This window comes from Artemia sp. Qi Xiang Cuo, chromosome 3, assembly GCF_049724085.1.
Source record: "Artemia sp. Qi Xiang Cuo chromosome 3, ASM4972408v1, whole genome shotgun sequence".
In the NCBI taxonomy this organism is placed as follows: Eukaryota; Metazoa; Arthropoda; class Branchiopoda; order Anostraca; family Artemiidae; genus Artemia; species Artemia sp. Qi Xiang Cuo.
Genome location: NC_142796.1, coordinates 39114287 through 39131989, shown reverse-complemented (window position 1 = coordinate 39131989; position 17703 = coordinate 39114287). Strand labels below are relative to the sequence as shown.

At 36.2% G+C, this 17703-nt stretch overlaps 1 protein-coding gene and 1 non-coding gene across 2 annotated transcripts in view; one reads left to right on the top strand and one right to left on the bottom strand.

Annotated features, from left to right (window-relative positions):
* Gp210 (nucleoporin 210) overlaps positions 1–17703 on the bottom strand; it is a 179545-nt gene that overhangs the window by 120356 nt on the left and 41486 nt on the right. The window contains exons 6-7 of the mRNA XM_089085873.1: positions 2259–2447; positions 39–152 (exon numbers count right to left, since the gene is read on the bottom strand). Coding sequence (XP_088941999.1) covers positions 39–152; positions 2259–2447 — 303 coding nt within the window. The remainder of the gene's footprint in view (positions 1–38; positions 153–2258; positions 2448–17703) is intronic.
* On the top strand, positions 11265–11336 carry TRNAE-CUC (transfer RNA glutamic acid (anticodon CUC)). Its single transcript has one exon. It is a non-coding gene; the product is annotated as a tRNA-Glu (tRNA).

The window sequence follows — 17703 nt, the reverse complement described above, 5'->3', positions numbered from 1 at the left end:
CTAATACTAACAAAAAAACAAAGACAACAAAAATGAACCTTTATTTTTCCAATTCCTGGGCTAGTTGTATATATCACATTCCATGTACCATTTTGACTAGCGTTTCTTACATCGACAAAACGAGGAGCGATCTGGGTCCGAACAGCGAGCTCCTAGAAAATCAAAAGAGCTTTTTCAAAACATTTTTTTTTGTAATTTTGCCTCCCTGAGCCCGTTAACATCGTGCAACTTTGTAAGCTAGCCTGACAATCCAAAAACGGCTGAAAATACTCCTGGGAGAGGGGAGGGGGTAATTTAGCTCACGCCTTTGGCATCATATCCCTCTACCCAGCAAAGACAGCTTACTTATAGATACAACACAAGCTCACAGACAATTCTTATACTACATAATTTATAAGTAGCAAAATCACATAAGCAGTCCCGTGAGGCAACAAAATGGGTAGCTGAAGCCGTTATTTCTCTAGAGTACTTTTAAAACCAGGGTTAGTTTGTTCTTGATTGTCACAAGATCATATACCTGTTTTATCCCGCGGCGGGCGATTAAGTTAATATTTTCTTTTTTTGCAGGGGAGGGGGGGACAAGGGAGGTTACAATTTTGTGCTTAGGGAAGGTGGCAAAACATTTTTACTCCAGTTCTCCCAAAAAGATAATGTGCTAAGTTCTCATCCCTTTTTATGCCTATCGTCCGACAGACTATTTGGCTAGTTAATTTATGTCCCCCTACAGATAGCCTTTGAAGTTTTTTTTTACAAAAGTTTATTTTGAGAATTTAAAGAAATCAGACTCTAGTTAAAATTAAAAATATTCTGGAAAAATTCCACCAAAAGATACATTTCTCATTCAGAAGTATTCACTCCTTCTCCCCGTAGCACAGCAACATACATAAATGTCCACAACTATATTTACAGCATTAATTATAATATTTATACTTTATGGATTCCTTGTGCCAAATTTCCACTCGAAATACTATCTGCCATGGTAGAAAACTTAATGTAGGCCATTACAGCAAAACTTTAGAAGAGTGTGCTGAAAATAAGACTTCCGAAACCGTCTAAAGGGACGCCCTGAAATAACGTTTTTTTTTTTTTTTAATTATGTACGAGTGAACTATAAGCTGCCCTTTCCCCAGAAACCGTATCACTTTCTTGGCGAATATTTTAAATTTGTTACACCTGGAAATTCAGTAGGAAAATTCGTCCTGTAGTGGCGCGGTGGATTTTATCTCAGCTTGGTAACACGGAACTCAAAGTTCAAATTTAGCTGCAGCATCACACTGCAGGGCCGACGCAATGACCTTAGTAGTCAAGAAGCCTTGTTAATTCAATACATGTCAAGGTGCAAGAAGAACATTTTGCTTGGCCAACCCAGTAAGCAGAATACTAATCAAGGTTGCATGGCTATATAGTAAGCGACTCAACAAATTTTGCATTAAAAATAGTCGGACTGATTGAGAGAATCTTTCAGCCTAGAATAAGTAACCTCAAATTGAACCCTAATCTAAAAAGAAATCTATAGGCTAGAAAGTTTAAAGGTCATACGGCAGTATTCAATAAACACAGCAATTTTAAGTTTGAATAACACAAAGTCGGTCCACACCTTAGAAGTACTTTTTACAGAATTTTTAGAAGAATTACAGAACTTTTTAGAAGAATTTAAACCAGAAAACTAGAACAAAATAAGACTTTAAGTGCACTGTACTTTCTTATTCTTTAAATAAAATACACCCTTGATACGTCAGAGTTCTTGTCGAAAATAATGTATAGAACATTATATAACACCAGAAAAATAAAATAATGAGCTAATCTAATTTATAAACAATAACTAAATTTTAAAACTTATTAATGTCGTTTTTTACACTCCTGTAAAAACGGGACATAAGATCTTTAGGACATTTTACGCTGTTTTCTTTTGCTCGGCCAATTTTATTTTTTCTTGGCTTTACTTTTGGATATCAATTTAATTCCACTGGGAACAGCTCCAAGTATTGCCAAACGTCAGATGGTGTTGATAGTTTTTTTTTTCTCTACACAGGTACTAGTTTCCACTCTTATAAGTTAAACATAATCTTTGAAATTACCCTTAAAAAATTTTGAGCATTCAACAGCTATTGGAAGGGGGAGGATCTTTAACGCATGTCTTAAAGGAATATTTGAATACATACAATATGGTTTGATGCTAAAATCGAAAAATATGAAAGAAAAGGAACTGGATAGATTTAACACCTGAGAAGCACTTATAATAAGAAGAAGGTTCTTACATCAGACGGGTGAATTTTGTTATCATGCTGATCAAAGATTTCCACATCAAGAATATGCTCTGAGTGTTCGAGAGTTACCCAATTCTTGTAAGGCAAAAGATTCAATTTCAGCTTGGCTGGAAATGCTACAAAAATTGTTGCAGTCGGATGTGGGCCATCTTCTTCCAAATTGGGATCCAACAATGTCACCTTAAATAAAATCGACTTTTTTTTATATGAATAGTTGTGCAGTATTTGAATGCTTGGAGAAGGGGTCATTCGCAAGGTAACATTGGTACAAAAGTTCAAACCCACAATAAGCTAGTATTTGAGCCAACCAATACATTTTGGGGGATTTCCCTTTATTGGAAAATCTTCAGCATTGGCTATGCTTACCTATTGGCTTAACTAGTGGGGAGCATGGAAAATCCCCTCCCACAAAAGATTGCCAAAGGTGAGTGTATGCCTTAGTTTTGAAAGTAGACAGTAAATGTATCCCGCTCCCGAGGGAACAGCACAATAGCGCTGCCTAAATAAAGAGCGATGTGGGCACAATGTATTATTTATTTATTCATTTTTTATTTGGGGGGAGGGTTGTTTTAGACAAGGGCACTTTGCAACGAAGGAGTTGTCGTAGAAATTTCGAAAAGGACTCATTCAATTGGAAATTGAAAGGGCTAGTGCGCTTTTTAATAGTCGAAAGTGACTGGGAGGCAAATAACCCCCTCCCACGCTCACCATTTTCCAAAACACATCCAATCAAAAGTTTCAGGGTCCGGAAGTTGTGTGTTTGAGGATGACAGCCCCCACAGCCCTCAGGGCAAGGGTTGTAAGTTATGCCCTGGGGGCATATAAGGTTTATACAGAAATCGTGATCGTAAAAACTTTTGAGAGGGTTCATTGGATTGGTAATCAGAAGTTATAGTGCCCTTTTCAAGATTCAGGGTGGTCGGAGGGTGGATACCCCCCCCCCTCACCTCGTATTTTTCTGGAATGCATCTGATAGAAATTTTGAGAAGGCCATTTGTTGTCGTAGAAGCTTCAAAAAAGGCTCATTTGACTGTAAATTGAAAGGGCCTTTTTTAACAGTCAAAATTGACTGGAGGGCAACAAGCCCCCCCCCCCCACCCATCGATTCCCAAAACACTTCTAATCAAAATCTTGAGATAGCCATTTTGGTCAGCGTAGTTGAAAGGTCTGAAAATTATGCCTTTGAGGATGACACCCCTCCCCCCACAGTCCTCAGAGCAAGGGTTGTGAGTTATGCCCCGACTGCACATAAGGATTTTAAGAAAAGGGTGGTCGTATAAACTCCGGATGGGGTTCATTGGATTGGAAATCAGATGTTCTAGTTCCATTTTTAAGAGTCAAAGTGATCAGGGGCAGCCACGCCCCCTCTCCTCCCCTACGTCGTAAGTTCCATAAATACATCCGATAAAATCTTTGAGATAGTCATTTGCTCAAAAATAGTCTAAAGATCATATAATAAGGCCTTTGGGGTGGACAGAATCCCCCAGAGTCTGGGGGTAAGGGTGCCCCAGGGGCATACAAGGTTTTTACTTAAGGGGTGGTCGTGTGAACTTTAGAGGAGACTCATTTGATTTGAAATGTAGAGTTCTCATTCTCTTTTAAGAGTCAGACATGGAGAGCAACCAGCCCCCCTCCCTGACATCCTCTTTTCCTAAAACGCATTCAACTGAAATTCTGAGCAAGCCGTTTTGTTACCAATAGTTCAAAAATCATATAATAAAGTCTTGAGGGTGGACAATGGACACAATCCCCGAGAGTCCATAAGCAAGGGTTATAAGTAATGCCCGGGGCATATAATGTTTTTATGGAAAGGTTAGTCGTATAAACTTTGGATCGGATGGAACTCCTTTGATTGGAAGTCGGAAGTTTTAGTGCCCTTTCTAAGAATCAAAAGTGAATGGAGGGCAATCAGCCCCCCCCCACAAACGTATCATTCCCCAAAACCCATCCGATCGAAATCTTAATATAGCTATTTTGTTCAACATTGTTGAGGTCTAGTAATTATGTCTTTTGGGATGTCAAACTTCCCACAGTCCTCAGGACAAGGGCTGTAAGTTAGGCAATTCGTTCATTGGTTACCCATAGTATATGTTATCGAGAAAGGTATGCATGTTTGAACTTCCTTGATTGAGTAGGTCTCAAATTTTTGACATGAGTAGGTCTGATAACCCCCATGCCTTCTCAAGGCCAGGACATAATTTGCGCTTTGGTGAAAACAAATACGTTTTAAACGTCTTCACCCTTCTTACTTTCATAAATAAAAAATTATCAAAACTTTAAGGAATAAATATCAGTATATGCTAATTAAACTGACAGTCCACGGCCATTTGTTTTTCGATTTTTTTTTTTTTTTTTCAGCAAAGCGCAAAATGTGTTCTGGTGTTGAGAAGGCATGGGGGTTATCAGACCTACTCATGTTAATTTTTGATCGTTTTGAGTTTGAATCGGCTATTTATTGTAATTCCTGTTAGTTTTTAGTTTCATTTATTTATTGGTAGTGATTTGTGGTAGTTTTACGCGTGGAAGATTATTTGACTTTATTTCTGCTCCTTCTTTCCTGAATGGAGCTCTTTACTTTTCTTTGAAAAACATGTTTTATGGAAAAAGTTCTTTAAACTAATCCTAACAAAACCTCGATTTTTATTTATTTGGTTTATCTTGTTTTTTCCTTTTGTTGCATAGCGGTTTTTTTTTCTTTATTGTATTTTTTTGTATATGTTCGCTGTTTCACTTTTTTTTTTTTTTTTTTTTTTTTGTTGATCGGCTTAAGGACGTGGAGCCAAAACACTCGGACTTTATTATCCCATACAGGTTATATTATCATGGTCTTTTATGCTTTTATTTTAAGATATTTTGTTACTTTATTATATTGAAAGTTTTACCCGTCAATATACATTTCCGTTTCATTCTAATTACAATTTTTTTTTTGGATTTTACTATCCCATACAGGTTATATTACCATGACCTTTTATGCTTTTATTTTAAGATATTTTATTACTTTATTATATTGAAAGTTTTACCCGTCAATATACATTTCCGTTTCATTCTAATTACAATTTTTTCTTGTATTTTATTATCCCATACAGGTTATACTACCATGGTCTTTTATGCTTTTATTTTAAGATATTTTGTTACTTTATTATATTGAAAGTTTTACCCGTCAATATACATTTCCATTTCATTCTAATTACAATTATTTTTTTTTTGATTTTATTATCCCATACAGGTTATATTACCATGGTCTTTTATGCTTTTATTTTACGATATTTTGTTACTTTATTATATTGAAAGTTTTACCCGTCAATATACATTTCCATTTCATTCTAAATACAATTTTTTTTTGATTTTATTATCCCATACAGGTTATATTACCATGGTCTTTTATGCTTTTATTTTACGATATTTTGTTATTTTATTATATTGAAATTTTTACCCGTCAATATACATTTCCTTTTCATTCTAATTACAATTTTTTTTTTTTGATTTTATTATACAATACAGGTTATATTACCATGGTCTTTTATGCTTTTATTTTACGATATTTTGTCATTTTATTATATTGAAAGTTTTACCCATCAATATATATTTCCATTTCATTCTAGTTACAATTTTTTTTTGGAATTTAGTATCCCATACAGGTTATATTACCATGGTCTTTTATGCTTTTATTTTAAGATATTTTGTTACTTTATTATATTGAAAGTTTTACCCGTCAATATACATTTCCATTTCATTCTAATTACAATTATTTTTTTTGATTTTATTATCCCATACAGGTTATATTACAATGGTCTTTTATGCTTTTATTTTACGATATTTTGTCATTTTATTATATTGAAAGTTTTACCCATCAATATATATTTCCATTTCATTCTAGTTACCATTTTTTTTTTTGGATTTTATTATCCAATACAGGTTATATTACCATGGTCTTTTATGCTTTTATTTTACGATATTTTGTTATTTTATTATATTGAAAGTTTTACCCATCAATATATATTTCCATTTAATTCTAATTACAATTTTTTTTGGATTTTATTATCCCATACAGGTTATATTACCATGGTCTTTTATGCTTTTATTTTACGATATTTTGTTACTTTATTATATTGAAAGTTTTACCCATCAATATACATTTCCATTTCATTCTAAATACAATTTTTTTTGGATTTTATTATCCCACACAGGTTATATTACCATGGTCTTTTATGCTTTTATTTTAAGATATTTTGTTACTTTATCATATTGGAAGTTTTACCCGTCAATATACATTTCCATTTCATTCTAATTACAATTTTTTTTTCTGGCTTTTAATTGTTGAACAACCCTCTCCTTGCCCGACTCCTGTGTAATTTTGACAGAAATATTGCTATAGATGTTATCAACTCCATATCCTATGTATTTAGGCATGGGACACCCATTAGTGCAAGATCTTGGCTATAAGCACCGTATTTTTGTTTTTTGCAGCTCAAATGTTGAAATGTAATTTTATAAGCTAAGGCATTATGTAAGCCCCAAATCTCCATCATAAAAACAAAGGAATATAAATAAAGAGAGAAATTGGGTTTGTTTTTAAAAAAAGAAAGAAAAATAAAATATAGATGGTGAATTTTTAGAAATTTAATTTTTCTTTTCCAAAAGAGCTGTCTTGGAAAACCGGCTCTTTTTCTCTTGTTCTTGACGAAAGATTCGTACGCTGTTAAAAGTGTGTTGGTATGTTCAAAAACTAATACTTTTACTATTCGGTGTTTTCAGTATTTAAACTAAACTAACTTTTATATAGAAATTAAACATTAAATAGTTGTTTTTTTGCAAGCATGGATAAATACTATTAGATTCAGAATTAAGTCGTGCCCTTCAAGGACGAATGCAACGGGCCTCCAGACCCGGGCCCCTCGAAACCTTAATTGTTTATTTCTGGGCACTTGTTATTTAAATCATCAATAAAACTTGTTTTTTATTATTAGATGTCTTCTGATTTTTTTTCAGTAAAGCGCAATTATGTTCTGGTCTTGAGAGAGCATAGGGGTTATCAGCCCTACTCATGTTAATTTTTGCTCGTTTTGAATTTGAATCGGCTGTTTACTGTAATGTCTCTTCATTTCGAGTTTCATTTATTTATTAACTGTAATTTGTGGTAGTATTACGCTTGGAATATTTTTTGGCTTTATTTTTGCTTATTCTTGGCTTAATGGAGCTCTTTACTTTTCTTTGAAAAACTCGTTTTGTGGAAAAAGTCTTTTAAATTAATATAAATAAAATTTAGCCGCTTCCCATTCGAAAAAGTGATTTTCCTTGTTGCTCATGATGGGGGACTGTAATTCTCCTATATGGATATTTTTAAAGTATGGATATTCTAATGGCACAATTTTCATTCAGATCTGAGATCATTTTTAAGGGGTTTCAGGCTCTTCCGGAATTCCTATAAATTTGTTTTCGTAACAAACTTGTACCATTGAGATTAAATAATATAGTAGTTACCATTTTTGAATCAGCTTGAGTGACGATTCTCCATCACTTGATGGTTTTGTTCGAAACGCATTTTAGAATATTCGGTTACTATGGGCTAGTTTCGTTCTATATTGTTGTGTTCGTTCTCCGTTCTATAATTTGGATTTTTGTCAAAATATTATCTCAAAGCCAAACAATGGCACGACATCTTAATGTCTGTCTGTGACCCGTTTCTATTTAACCCCAGAATAGTATAATGACTTTTCCTCTTGGCAAGCATATGAACTTCCCAAAAGCTCTGTATTTTCTAGTGCTGATAAAAAACTCAGTCAGGCTCTTCGAAACCGTAATGATTGATCAGGAGCAACAAGGTTTTTAGCCGATTTCCTGGTCTCAACACCGGCATCTTGCTATACAAACTGTGTGGTTCCCTTAGTCTAGGTGCGACCCTTGAAAGTTTCTGGTCAGTCGAAAAGTTTTGCGACCATTTTCGGACCACAATTTTTTTTTGTGGGGGACTGTACCCTCAAACCAGAATTTTTTCCACGTTAGAGTTCGCTTGGTCAGGGACCTACAGGTTTAAGCTTCAAACCGTTGAAAAAAAAAAGTTTGTTGGTCCTTTTAAGAGTCCCATTTTCAAGAGAGCCATTATTTGTTTTTTATTTCTTCTTTTTTGGAAATTGAGCTCTTCCTGACCCAAGGACTTTTATATATTCGAGTTCGAGCCCCATCGAAAAAAGACCTTTTCTGGCCCTATTTTTGGGGGCTTGTACCTCTGAAATGTTTTTAGTGCATGACGAGTCTCCTATGTGCAAAGCCTCCACTACCACGGGGTCTCAGTGGCTGCCCCCCTCCCCTACCCCTAGCACCGGTCCTGCTACCTCCATCCTGGTGGCTTCAACGAGCCAGAGACAAAGGCATTAACTTACGTAGGCCTAGCTTGTATATAGAGACAAAGAGTCGGTGGTAACGACCAGTAAGTAAGGAGCGACTCGGCCCAATAGTAACCAAAACTCTAAAGAAGGAATTTCGATAACAACAGATACATAAAAAAAGAGTGGCTTTTTATGCTGATTCCAAATAAATAAAATTCATTAAGTTAAATGTCACCTATCAAATACTACGAGCCTGAGAAAATTTGCCGGATTTTCGAAAAAAGGGGGAAACACCCCCAAAAACTCCATTACAACATCAAATTCAGCATATTAAAGACTCCTACTGTAGAGGTTTTAAGCTTCCATCCACACAAAAGTGAAATTTTGTATTTTTAACCAGAAGAAAGATTAAGGATCTGTGGCATTCCCCCCCCCCCCCAGGGGTGATCGTATTGAACCAATGGTCCTACAAAATCAGCAGAGACATTTGAACGGAAAATGAAAAGTTCTAGTGCTCTTTTTAAGGGACCAAGCACATTGCAGGGCAACTAGTCCCCCCCCCACGCCCATTTTTTCCTCAAAGACATCTGATCAAAATTTTAAAATAACTATTTGATTCAGCATAGTTGAAAGTTCCAATAACTACGCTTTTGGGGACATGACCCTCCATAGTTCCAAGGGAAAAGGCTGTAAGTTCCGCAATTATGTTGCTTCAACAACCAATAAATTAAACTGAACTACCAAACTGGTTAGCTGTCAGTAGAGCATGGGAATTGCCCATTGTTCACGCATAGCTTAGTATTTGTTATGGGGAAATATACGGACATTTTTTAGGATGGCATTTTTGCAGGTGGCGGGGGGGGGCTTTTCCACAGGGAGAGTTTGTACCAAGTTTAATTTATCCCGGGTTAAACCTTGGAGCGAGGGGATGTCCGCCTTTCTACACCATATGGTGTACCATGGATTTCCTACCATTATCTGAAAAACGATAAGAAATTAAATTAAAGACAAGTTTTTTCAACTGAAAGTAAGAGGCAAGATTAAAACTTAAACAAATAGAAATTATTCCATATATGAAAGGGGCTGCCCTCTCCTCAATACTATGGGTGTTACGCTAAAGTTTGACTATTTGAGACAACTCCTGAAATAGAACGACTTTAAGAACGACTCCTGAAATACAAGGGCCGTTTGATTAGATTGACAAGCTTTTTAAAGTAGTAAAACACTTGTTATAAGAAATATATGAAATTTTTTGGGGTAATTTTCTGCGGGAAGGGGAGGAGGATTTTCCACAGGGAGAGTTACCATGAGGAGGAAAGTTTCCACGGAAATTTTACAGAAGAAATTTTACATGGGGGAGTAGGGAAGGGCACTGCTCCTGGCGTGATCTAAAAATGGTCAGAAATTAAAAAAATAAAAAAAGTTTTTTCAACTGAAAGCAAGGAGCAACATTAAAACATAAAACAAATAGAGATTATCCTGTATATGAGGGGGACTATTCCTTCCTCAGAGCCGTTCCTAGGGTTGGTGGTGCCCAGGTAAAAAAGGTACTCCTATGTTAAACGCACTCTTTTATATACTGCAATGGAAGCCAGTCATGAAAAACCTGTTTTTGGCGGGTTAACTTAAGACACCGCTATAGGGTAATACAATGTATAGTGTGGTTTTCATTGCGTATACGATATTTAAACTGCTGTTTTTTGGGGTTTAGGGAGGGGGGGGGGTAGCTAGGTTAGGTTACGTAATAATATATACTATGTTTTACCCACCTCCCCCCCCCCTAATGTGCAAATATATAGCCCAAATTTGTTTCTAAACTATTACATATTCATCCTATTTTATTTCATTAGCATTAACCAAACTAGCACTAGGCTATATAAAAGAGTGCGTTTAACATAGGAGTACCGAAAAATATAATTACAATACCCTCCCCCCTGCCGACTCAAACATAAGCAAAAAAGGCCGAATCAAAGTAAAAAATTTGCTCAAAGTGGGAAATCTCCCAGCCACGCCCCCTCCCGAACTGAGGTCTCCGGACCAGATGACCCCTTCCCAGGAACGGCTCTGCCATTCCTCAACCCTCGCTTTTTACGCTAAAGTTTGACTCTTTGTCCTGATTCTTTAGGAAAGACTACTCAAAAAAGGGACAGATTTGAACGAGAAGCATTTAAAAAAAAAAGAAATTGACTTTAGCGTAAAGATTGGGGGTTGATGAAGGGGCATCCCATATCATATGCATTATAATTTCTGTTTGTTTTAAGCTTTAATGTTGCTACTTACTTTCAGTTGGAAAAACTTTTTTATTCATTTAATACTATCCAAAGAGCTAGACTGGTTTGCTTTGGGATAGTAAAAAACCCAACTAGTAAGATTGTTTTTTCTAATTGTTAAGAACATGGGACCATTTGAAGGAAACCCTGAACAAGTTTTTGCCCGGCGTCCGCTGCTCAAGCAGTGACGAAAAAGCAGAGCTATTCTTAAAATATAATGGGAACAAACAATGTGGGATGTATGTGTATCCATCAGGTAGGGCTGGGTGGGTAAAGTGAGGCAATAGCCTACACCTTTAGGTTAAGAATGACCAATTTTTTTGTAACTCGGCCTGGTTGTTTCGATAGACTCTGTCATCAAAGGATAATTCATATAACTGTTGCTCAATGGCTTTCAATAATCCGGTATGGTCTAGTGGCTAGGATAGCTGGCTCTCACCCAGCAGGCCCGGGTTCGATTCCCGGTACCGGAAATTTTTAGGTTTTATTAGAAAAATAAACGTTGTGGTTAAATTACCAAAGTTTTGCTTGTGAAGGTAATCTGAGAAAGTTTGAGATTGTCTTTATAGCTGTCGGAAAAAGTTGAACTTTATTAGTATTTTCAAGAAATCTTTGACAGTCCTTTTTAAGACCCACAAAGAATCGTCCAATAGCAGCAGACTTGACGAAAAATAAAAAAGTGTCTACATGTATAATAGTGTATACTTGTTTAAATATTTTGCTTGGTAAGAGAATAACGGTAAGACAAATAAATATTTTTATCTAAGCTTTACTTATTAAAAGGGAAAAAAAACTTAAGAAGATGATTTTTTCAGCTCCACGTCCAATTAATTCAGTTATTTGCTGTTAAAAATCGCTGTACAGTCAAAAAGGTGAAACTCTTGTTTGAGCGGGACAAACTTTATGGGGTGCCATTTCATGAAAACCTTATTAATTTGATGACGCCATGGGAGCTTTGCATTAGCCTTAGTAATAGTATTAGCAATAGCAGTAGTAGTAGTCGTTACAGTAAAGTCAAGGCTTATAAGGCTTTCACACGGCTGACAGGACAAATTCCAGTCGTTTTCATCCTCCCTGTTTAAGTTTGCAACTTCTGATTTGTAATCTAAAGAGCCCCCTCCGAGGTTTATGCGATCACCCTTTCTATACAAACCTTATATGCCCCAGGGCATAACTTACAACCCTTGCCCTGAGGGCTGGGGAGGGACGGGTTGTCATCCTCAAAGACATAATTACCGGACCTTTGGAATACGTTGAGCAACATCGCTGTCTCATAATTTTTATCATATGTGTTTGTGGAAATGGTGGGCGTGGGAGGGATGTTAGTTGCCCTCCAGTCACTTTCAACTATTAAAAAGGGCACTAGCCCTTTCAATTTCCAATCGAATGAGGTCTTTTCGAAGTTTCTACGAAATAAAATGGTCATCACAAAGTTTCTATCACATGCATTTGGGAAAAATACAAGGTATGGGGAGGGGGGGGGGTATTCACCTTCCCATCACTCTGAATCTCAGCAAAGGCACTAAAACTTCTAATTAACAATCCAACGAGCCCCCTCCAAAGTTTGTATGATCACCCTTTCTGTATAAACCTTATTACCCCCAGGGCATAACTTACAACCCTTGCCCTGAGGGATGTAGGAGGGTTGTCATCGTCAAATAGATAATTTCCGGACCTCTGTATAGAGAGAAATAACCGAATTTCTGGAGTTCATATTATGGTTTATTTGTTCGTCATTACGAGTAACACTAAAGTGTGTTTTTTTACAATTTAAAATTGTATATTACTCACTATTGGTGTTATAGCTAGTTTGACCAAAATGTTACCTGACAAAAATAATCCTTTATTGCTGATGAATGACTTCGCGGCTATTAAAATCATATTTATTTTTATGCTTAAGTTTTAAGATAATTTTAAATTTATACTGAAAATGACTGATGTTAGAGCTGATGTAAGACTATGACAAGCGTTACAGAATAATTTGTTGTTCCCAGGCTTTGTACTCATTTTGACTCCTAATACAATATTCTTTTTCTTTATGCTGGCCTTTTCGTGTTTTCAGTAAAGGGCTAGTTTTCTACAATATTACAAACATAGTGAAATATTATCAGTTGGTTTACTCGCTCTAGTTTTATCGAAGCATGTTAGATAGACTGTTAAGCAGTAATTTTTTTTGCCCGTTTAATCTTTGCCAAATTAATCTTTGCCCGTTTTAAATTTAAATTATGTTCGTTCTTGATAGGAGAGCTGGCATTCAAGGTAGGAAAGAATAATTTATGTATTGCTTCTTGGTAGGAAAGCTTAACGTAAATGTAGTAAAAAAAAAATTGGGACTACAGTTCTTTTGCGCAAGAAAAAAAAAACATAAAACGCAAAAAAATATACCCCATAGGCTAAAAATTTCACGCTGTCACATGATTATTATACACATGTTTCTGGTATGATATGACAACATGTTTCTAGTCTCTCTGTCTTTGACATTTAGCCATCTAATCCAAGATCAATATTGGATATTGGTCTGAGCAATGCAGAAATGAACAAATTACACCAACGAAGTCGTTGGTGTAATTGAACGATATAATTCGTAATTGAACGATATAATGTAATTGATTATATTCGTATCTTGAACGATATAATCACGGAGATATTTTGACACACAAAATATTTTTGCACAGAAAGAAGTTAATCCGCCAAAGATCAAAATTTAAAATTTCTTAATAGCATCAATTGGGGGGGGGGGGTCAGAAGGCATTTGCCCCCCCCCCCCCTTCCTCCTTCCCAGTTCCTTTGGCAGCAACTTGGATTTTGAGAAAAAATATTGCCAACCTCGTAAATTTCGGAAATTCGCCCCCAAATTGTATCTTTCGGAATAGAAAACGGAACAAATTTTTTATCACTGAAGTAGCTGTGTTAACATTTGAACAGTTAAAATATCTTTTGGTAAATAGGATGATAAATAGCAATTACAGCCGTGCAAATCATTCAAACAATGATTTTTTATAAATGAAAAAAGGACAGTTTTTTTCAGAATTTATTTCTAAAATTTTGCAATAATAAAAAATACTCAAAGTGAAACAAGCTCATTATTTCCAGAAGTAATTTTGATGACATTTATTTAAATCCCCAAAGTAAACAGTAAGTGTTTTCAATTTGGATCCCAGCCAGTTTTCTTCGATTTTGTAACGTCTTCCAGAGGCCAACTGCTTTATTTGTCTGCTATCAGAATTTCTGGGTAATAGTATAGCAGTATTCTCCGTTATCTTCATCGCACGCTTCACGGCCACGAATATATCAACTGGCATGGTTCTAAAATCAAATATGCTCTGTTTCAGATAATCTGGCCCTCCCCAAGGAGGGTCAATAAAAACAACATCAGCTTGTAAACTACTCGAAAGCTAAAAAAAATCTCCAACTATAAAGTCAATTCTATCCTCGACTCCGTAGACTGCTGCATTGTTGCGTGCCATCTCAATCTTCGAAGGATCAATATCAATAGCAATCACTCTTTTGCAAACCATTGCTAGCTGAATAGTAATTCCACCGACTCCACAAAATGCATCTATCACCGTGTTGCACCGACAACGTTCAGCAATTTGTTTTGCTGTATCTTCAAATGTTGTTGAATACCATGCTTCGCGATCTAATAAAATTCCTTCGTCGAATTTTTTAAAAATTTTGAACCGCTGATACCAATATTTATAGGAAGTAGGTTCAGCTTTCATCCACTCTGGAGGCCCTTTTTTGACGATTTTATCTTCAACGAAAAGATCTGAATCCGTACTTGCGTTCCTACTAAAACTACTTGGTCTCCCTCTGTCGAATTCTCCATTTCTTCTGCCTCTATCTGCGAAATAATTCGCTTTGGCATCGTTAGAATCTCCTTTGATTCCAGTATTTCTCTGAGCATAACTTACGCTGCCTTCGTTTATCTCAAACCTACTTCCTCTCCCTCTTCCTCTGTTAAAATATGGCCTTCCACTTCCACTGTTAAATTCTTTTCTTTCGCTGCCTCTGCATATTTCTGACCTTCCTTGGACTCGGTTAAAATTTGGCCTTCCTGTACCTTTGTTAAAGTCAGACATTTCTCTACCTATATTAAAGTCGGACCTTACTCTACCTCTGTTAAAGTCAGATATTTCTCTAAAATTCTTAAAGTCTGAAGCTCCTCTGCCTTTACCCTCTTCATACGTTCTGTCTCTATATCTGTTAGGATGACATGCTTGCCCTCTGCCTCTGTTTATACCACGCACATACCTTGTCCCTTGGTTCTCACTATTTGTAGTCTCTCTGTCTCTGTAAGGGTTGCTTGGATTTTCAGGATAGTTGCGTTCCATTTCTGGCAAGCTTTCTAGGTCTTTGCGAGGATTCGTCGTCACCAGATTTTCTTGGTTTTGTATATCTTTATTGTTCATCTTCTTATCTGAGATGTTTTCCTCAAAGGAGAGCATGAATGTTACAGATAGCTCTTCCTGCTGTTCAATTCCAGGAAGTGGACACTCAGGGGGGGAGTCATCTCGGAGATTCAATTCATTCTTCTCAGATAAATCTGGTTCAGCATTAGCATCATGTGGTGTTGGAATTGATGCCTCTGGTGCAGCAACAGATGTTTCAGGGATTGGAGTGGGCTTAGAGACACTATGGTTAAGTAGATCAGTTATGGGGCCGATAGCCATAACTGGACGAGAAAGAGTTTCTTCTGACTTCACACTTGACGGAACATCATCAGGATATTTATTCTCCTCTTGTTTATGTGGTTCAACGTTAGCATTTTGTGGTGTCGGAATTGATACCTCTGGTGCAGCAGCAGATGTTTCAGGGACTGGAATGCTCTTCAAGACAAAACTATGCATAGGTTGCTCAGCTATGGGGTCGACAGGTATCACTGGATGAGCCATAGTTTCTTCCGACTCCACGCTTGACGGAACATCAACAGGATATTTATTCTCCTCTTGTTTATGTGGTTCAACGTTAGCATTTTTTGGTGTTGGAATTGATACCTCTAGTGCAGGAATAGATGTTTCAGGGACTGGAATGGTGTTCAAGACATCAGAATGCACAGGTAGATAAGCAATGGGCTCGACAGGCATCTCTGGACGAAGCATTATTTCTTCTGACTCTATGCTTGACTGAACGTTGGCAGGATATTCTCCAAGCTGTTTGGAAACTAATTTTGATGTTTGAAGAAGTGACGATACACATTCTTTATTTTTCGCAGCCCGTGAGTTTATCTCATTGTCTGATTGGTTCGGAGTAACAGTGTCAGGTATAAAATCTCGCTCCGTTTGACTATACTCCTTATCCTCATTAGTCTTGATTTTGTCCTTATTAAGTGGTTTGATCTCGCTCTTCTTATTAGGAGGGGAGCCCTTATCTTCTCTTGAATATTTGAATTTTCTAACTGCCCAGAAAATTGACAATCCAGCACACGCAACTGAAGCGCTGATAATAAAACTTTTGAAAATCATGTCTTTACTGTTAACACTTTTCTTGAACTAAATGGTTCTTTGTGAAATCGCAAGGTATATTTATTTTGGAAATGACGTAAATTCTCGATAAGGGAGTGACGTCATTCTTGTTACACGGCTGCTGTGATGTTTGTGCAATTTGAAATGGCTTTATAACTAAATGACGTCATACTTTCAATATTTTATTCAAAAGGAGAATATAGATTAAAGCTGCCAAAATGTGCCTGAGAGATATGTCAATAGTATTTAATGAACCTTTTTAAAAGAAACTAATATTTAAAGAGAGAGACATATTAAAGACTGACGACACATTGGTTAAATGTGATAAACAAAATTGCAGTATTTGCAGTGTTGATTGTGCGGGGGGGGGGTAAAAATGTGTTTTTCACCCTCCACCTCCTGGGAGGAAACCTAGATTTGGCTCTGTATGAAGGACCCTGGTATTAATAAAGAGAAACTTTACTTCTTTATGGAAAAGTCTTTCTGAGTCTTTCTAGACTTAGAAAGGCAAGTATATACATTCCTATACGTTACTTCAAGTCATAGATGAGTTATGTTCTTTGGGATACCAGGGTCTTTCATACACATCTGGATATAGTTTTTTTCTCGGGGGAAGGGAGGGGGCGAAAGCATGTTTTTCATCCCCCTACAACACCATCAGTATTGTAAATATTACAATTGAACGTATTCCATGGGGAGATAATGGTACCGTTATGCATTTATTACATGAATGTTATTTATCAAAAGATGTGTATATATTAACTGACAATTTGTTTTCACTTCTTTCGAAAGATGCATAATATCATTGATTAAAAAAAAAAACTTCCGTCTCTCAAATATAGTCTAAAGCATAAGCCTAGTAAAAAGGTAGTGGTTTATGTTAGTCGAATATAAAGGGTAACATTCATGAAATTTGTATTTACCCAGTACAATTATCAAAAAGTTGGTGGTAACGTACTTTATGTACGGAGGGATATAGCCCAAAAGTAACCGCAACTCTAAAAAACGGAGTTTTGACAACAACAGATACATCAGAAAAATAAGATTTTTATACTGATTCCAAATATATAAACTTTTATTAAGTTTAATTTCACCCGTCAAAAGCCACTAGCCTGAGAAAATTTGTTCAAAGAAAATGAAGGAAACTCAAGGAATAAAAAACTCAGCACATATAAATCTCAGATTAACTTTACTTAAAAACCCCTTTAAATCTTGCCTAAAAGAAAAAAAAAACCACAAGCAAATATTTCTTTTCTGACATTTTCTGTTTTGTGCCGTTTTCTAAGGGCAGTAGGAAAAAGGTCCATTAAGTAGTTTTTATTTAGCAATATTAACTACTACCGAGCACCAGCTGATTCAAAAACTGCACCGTGTA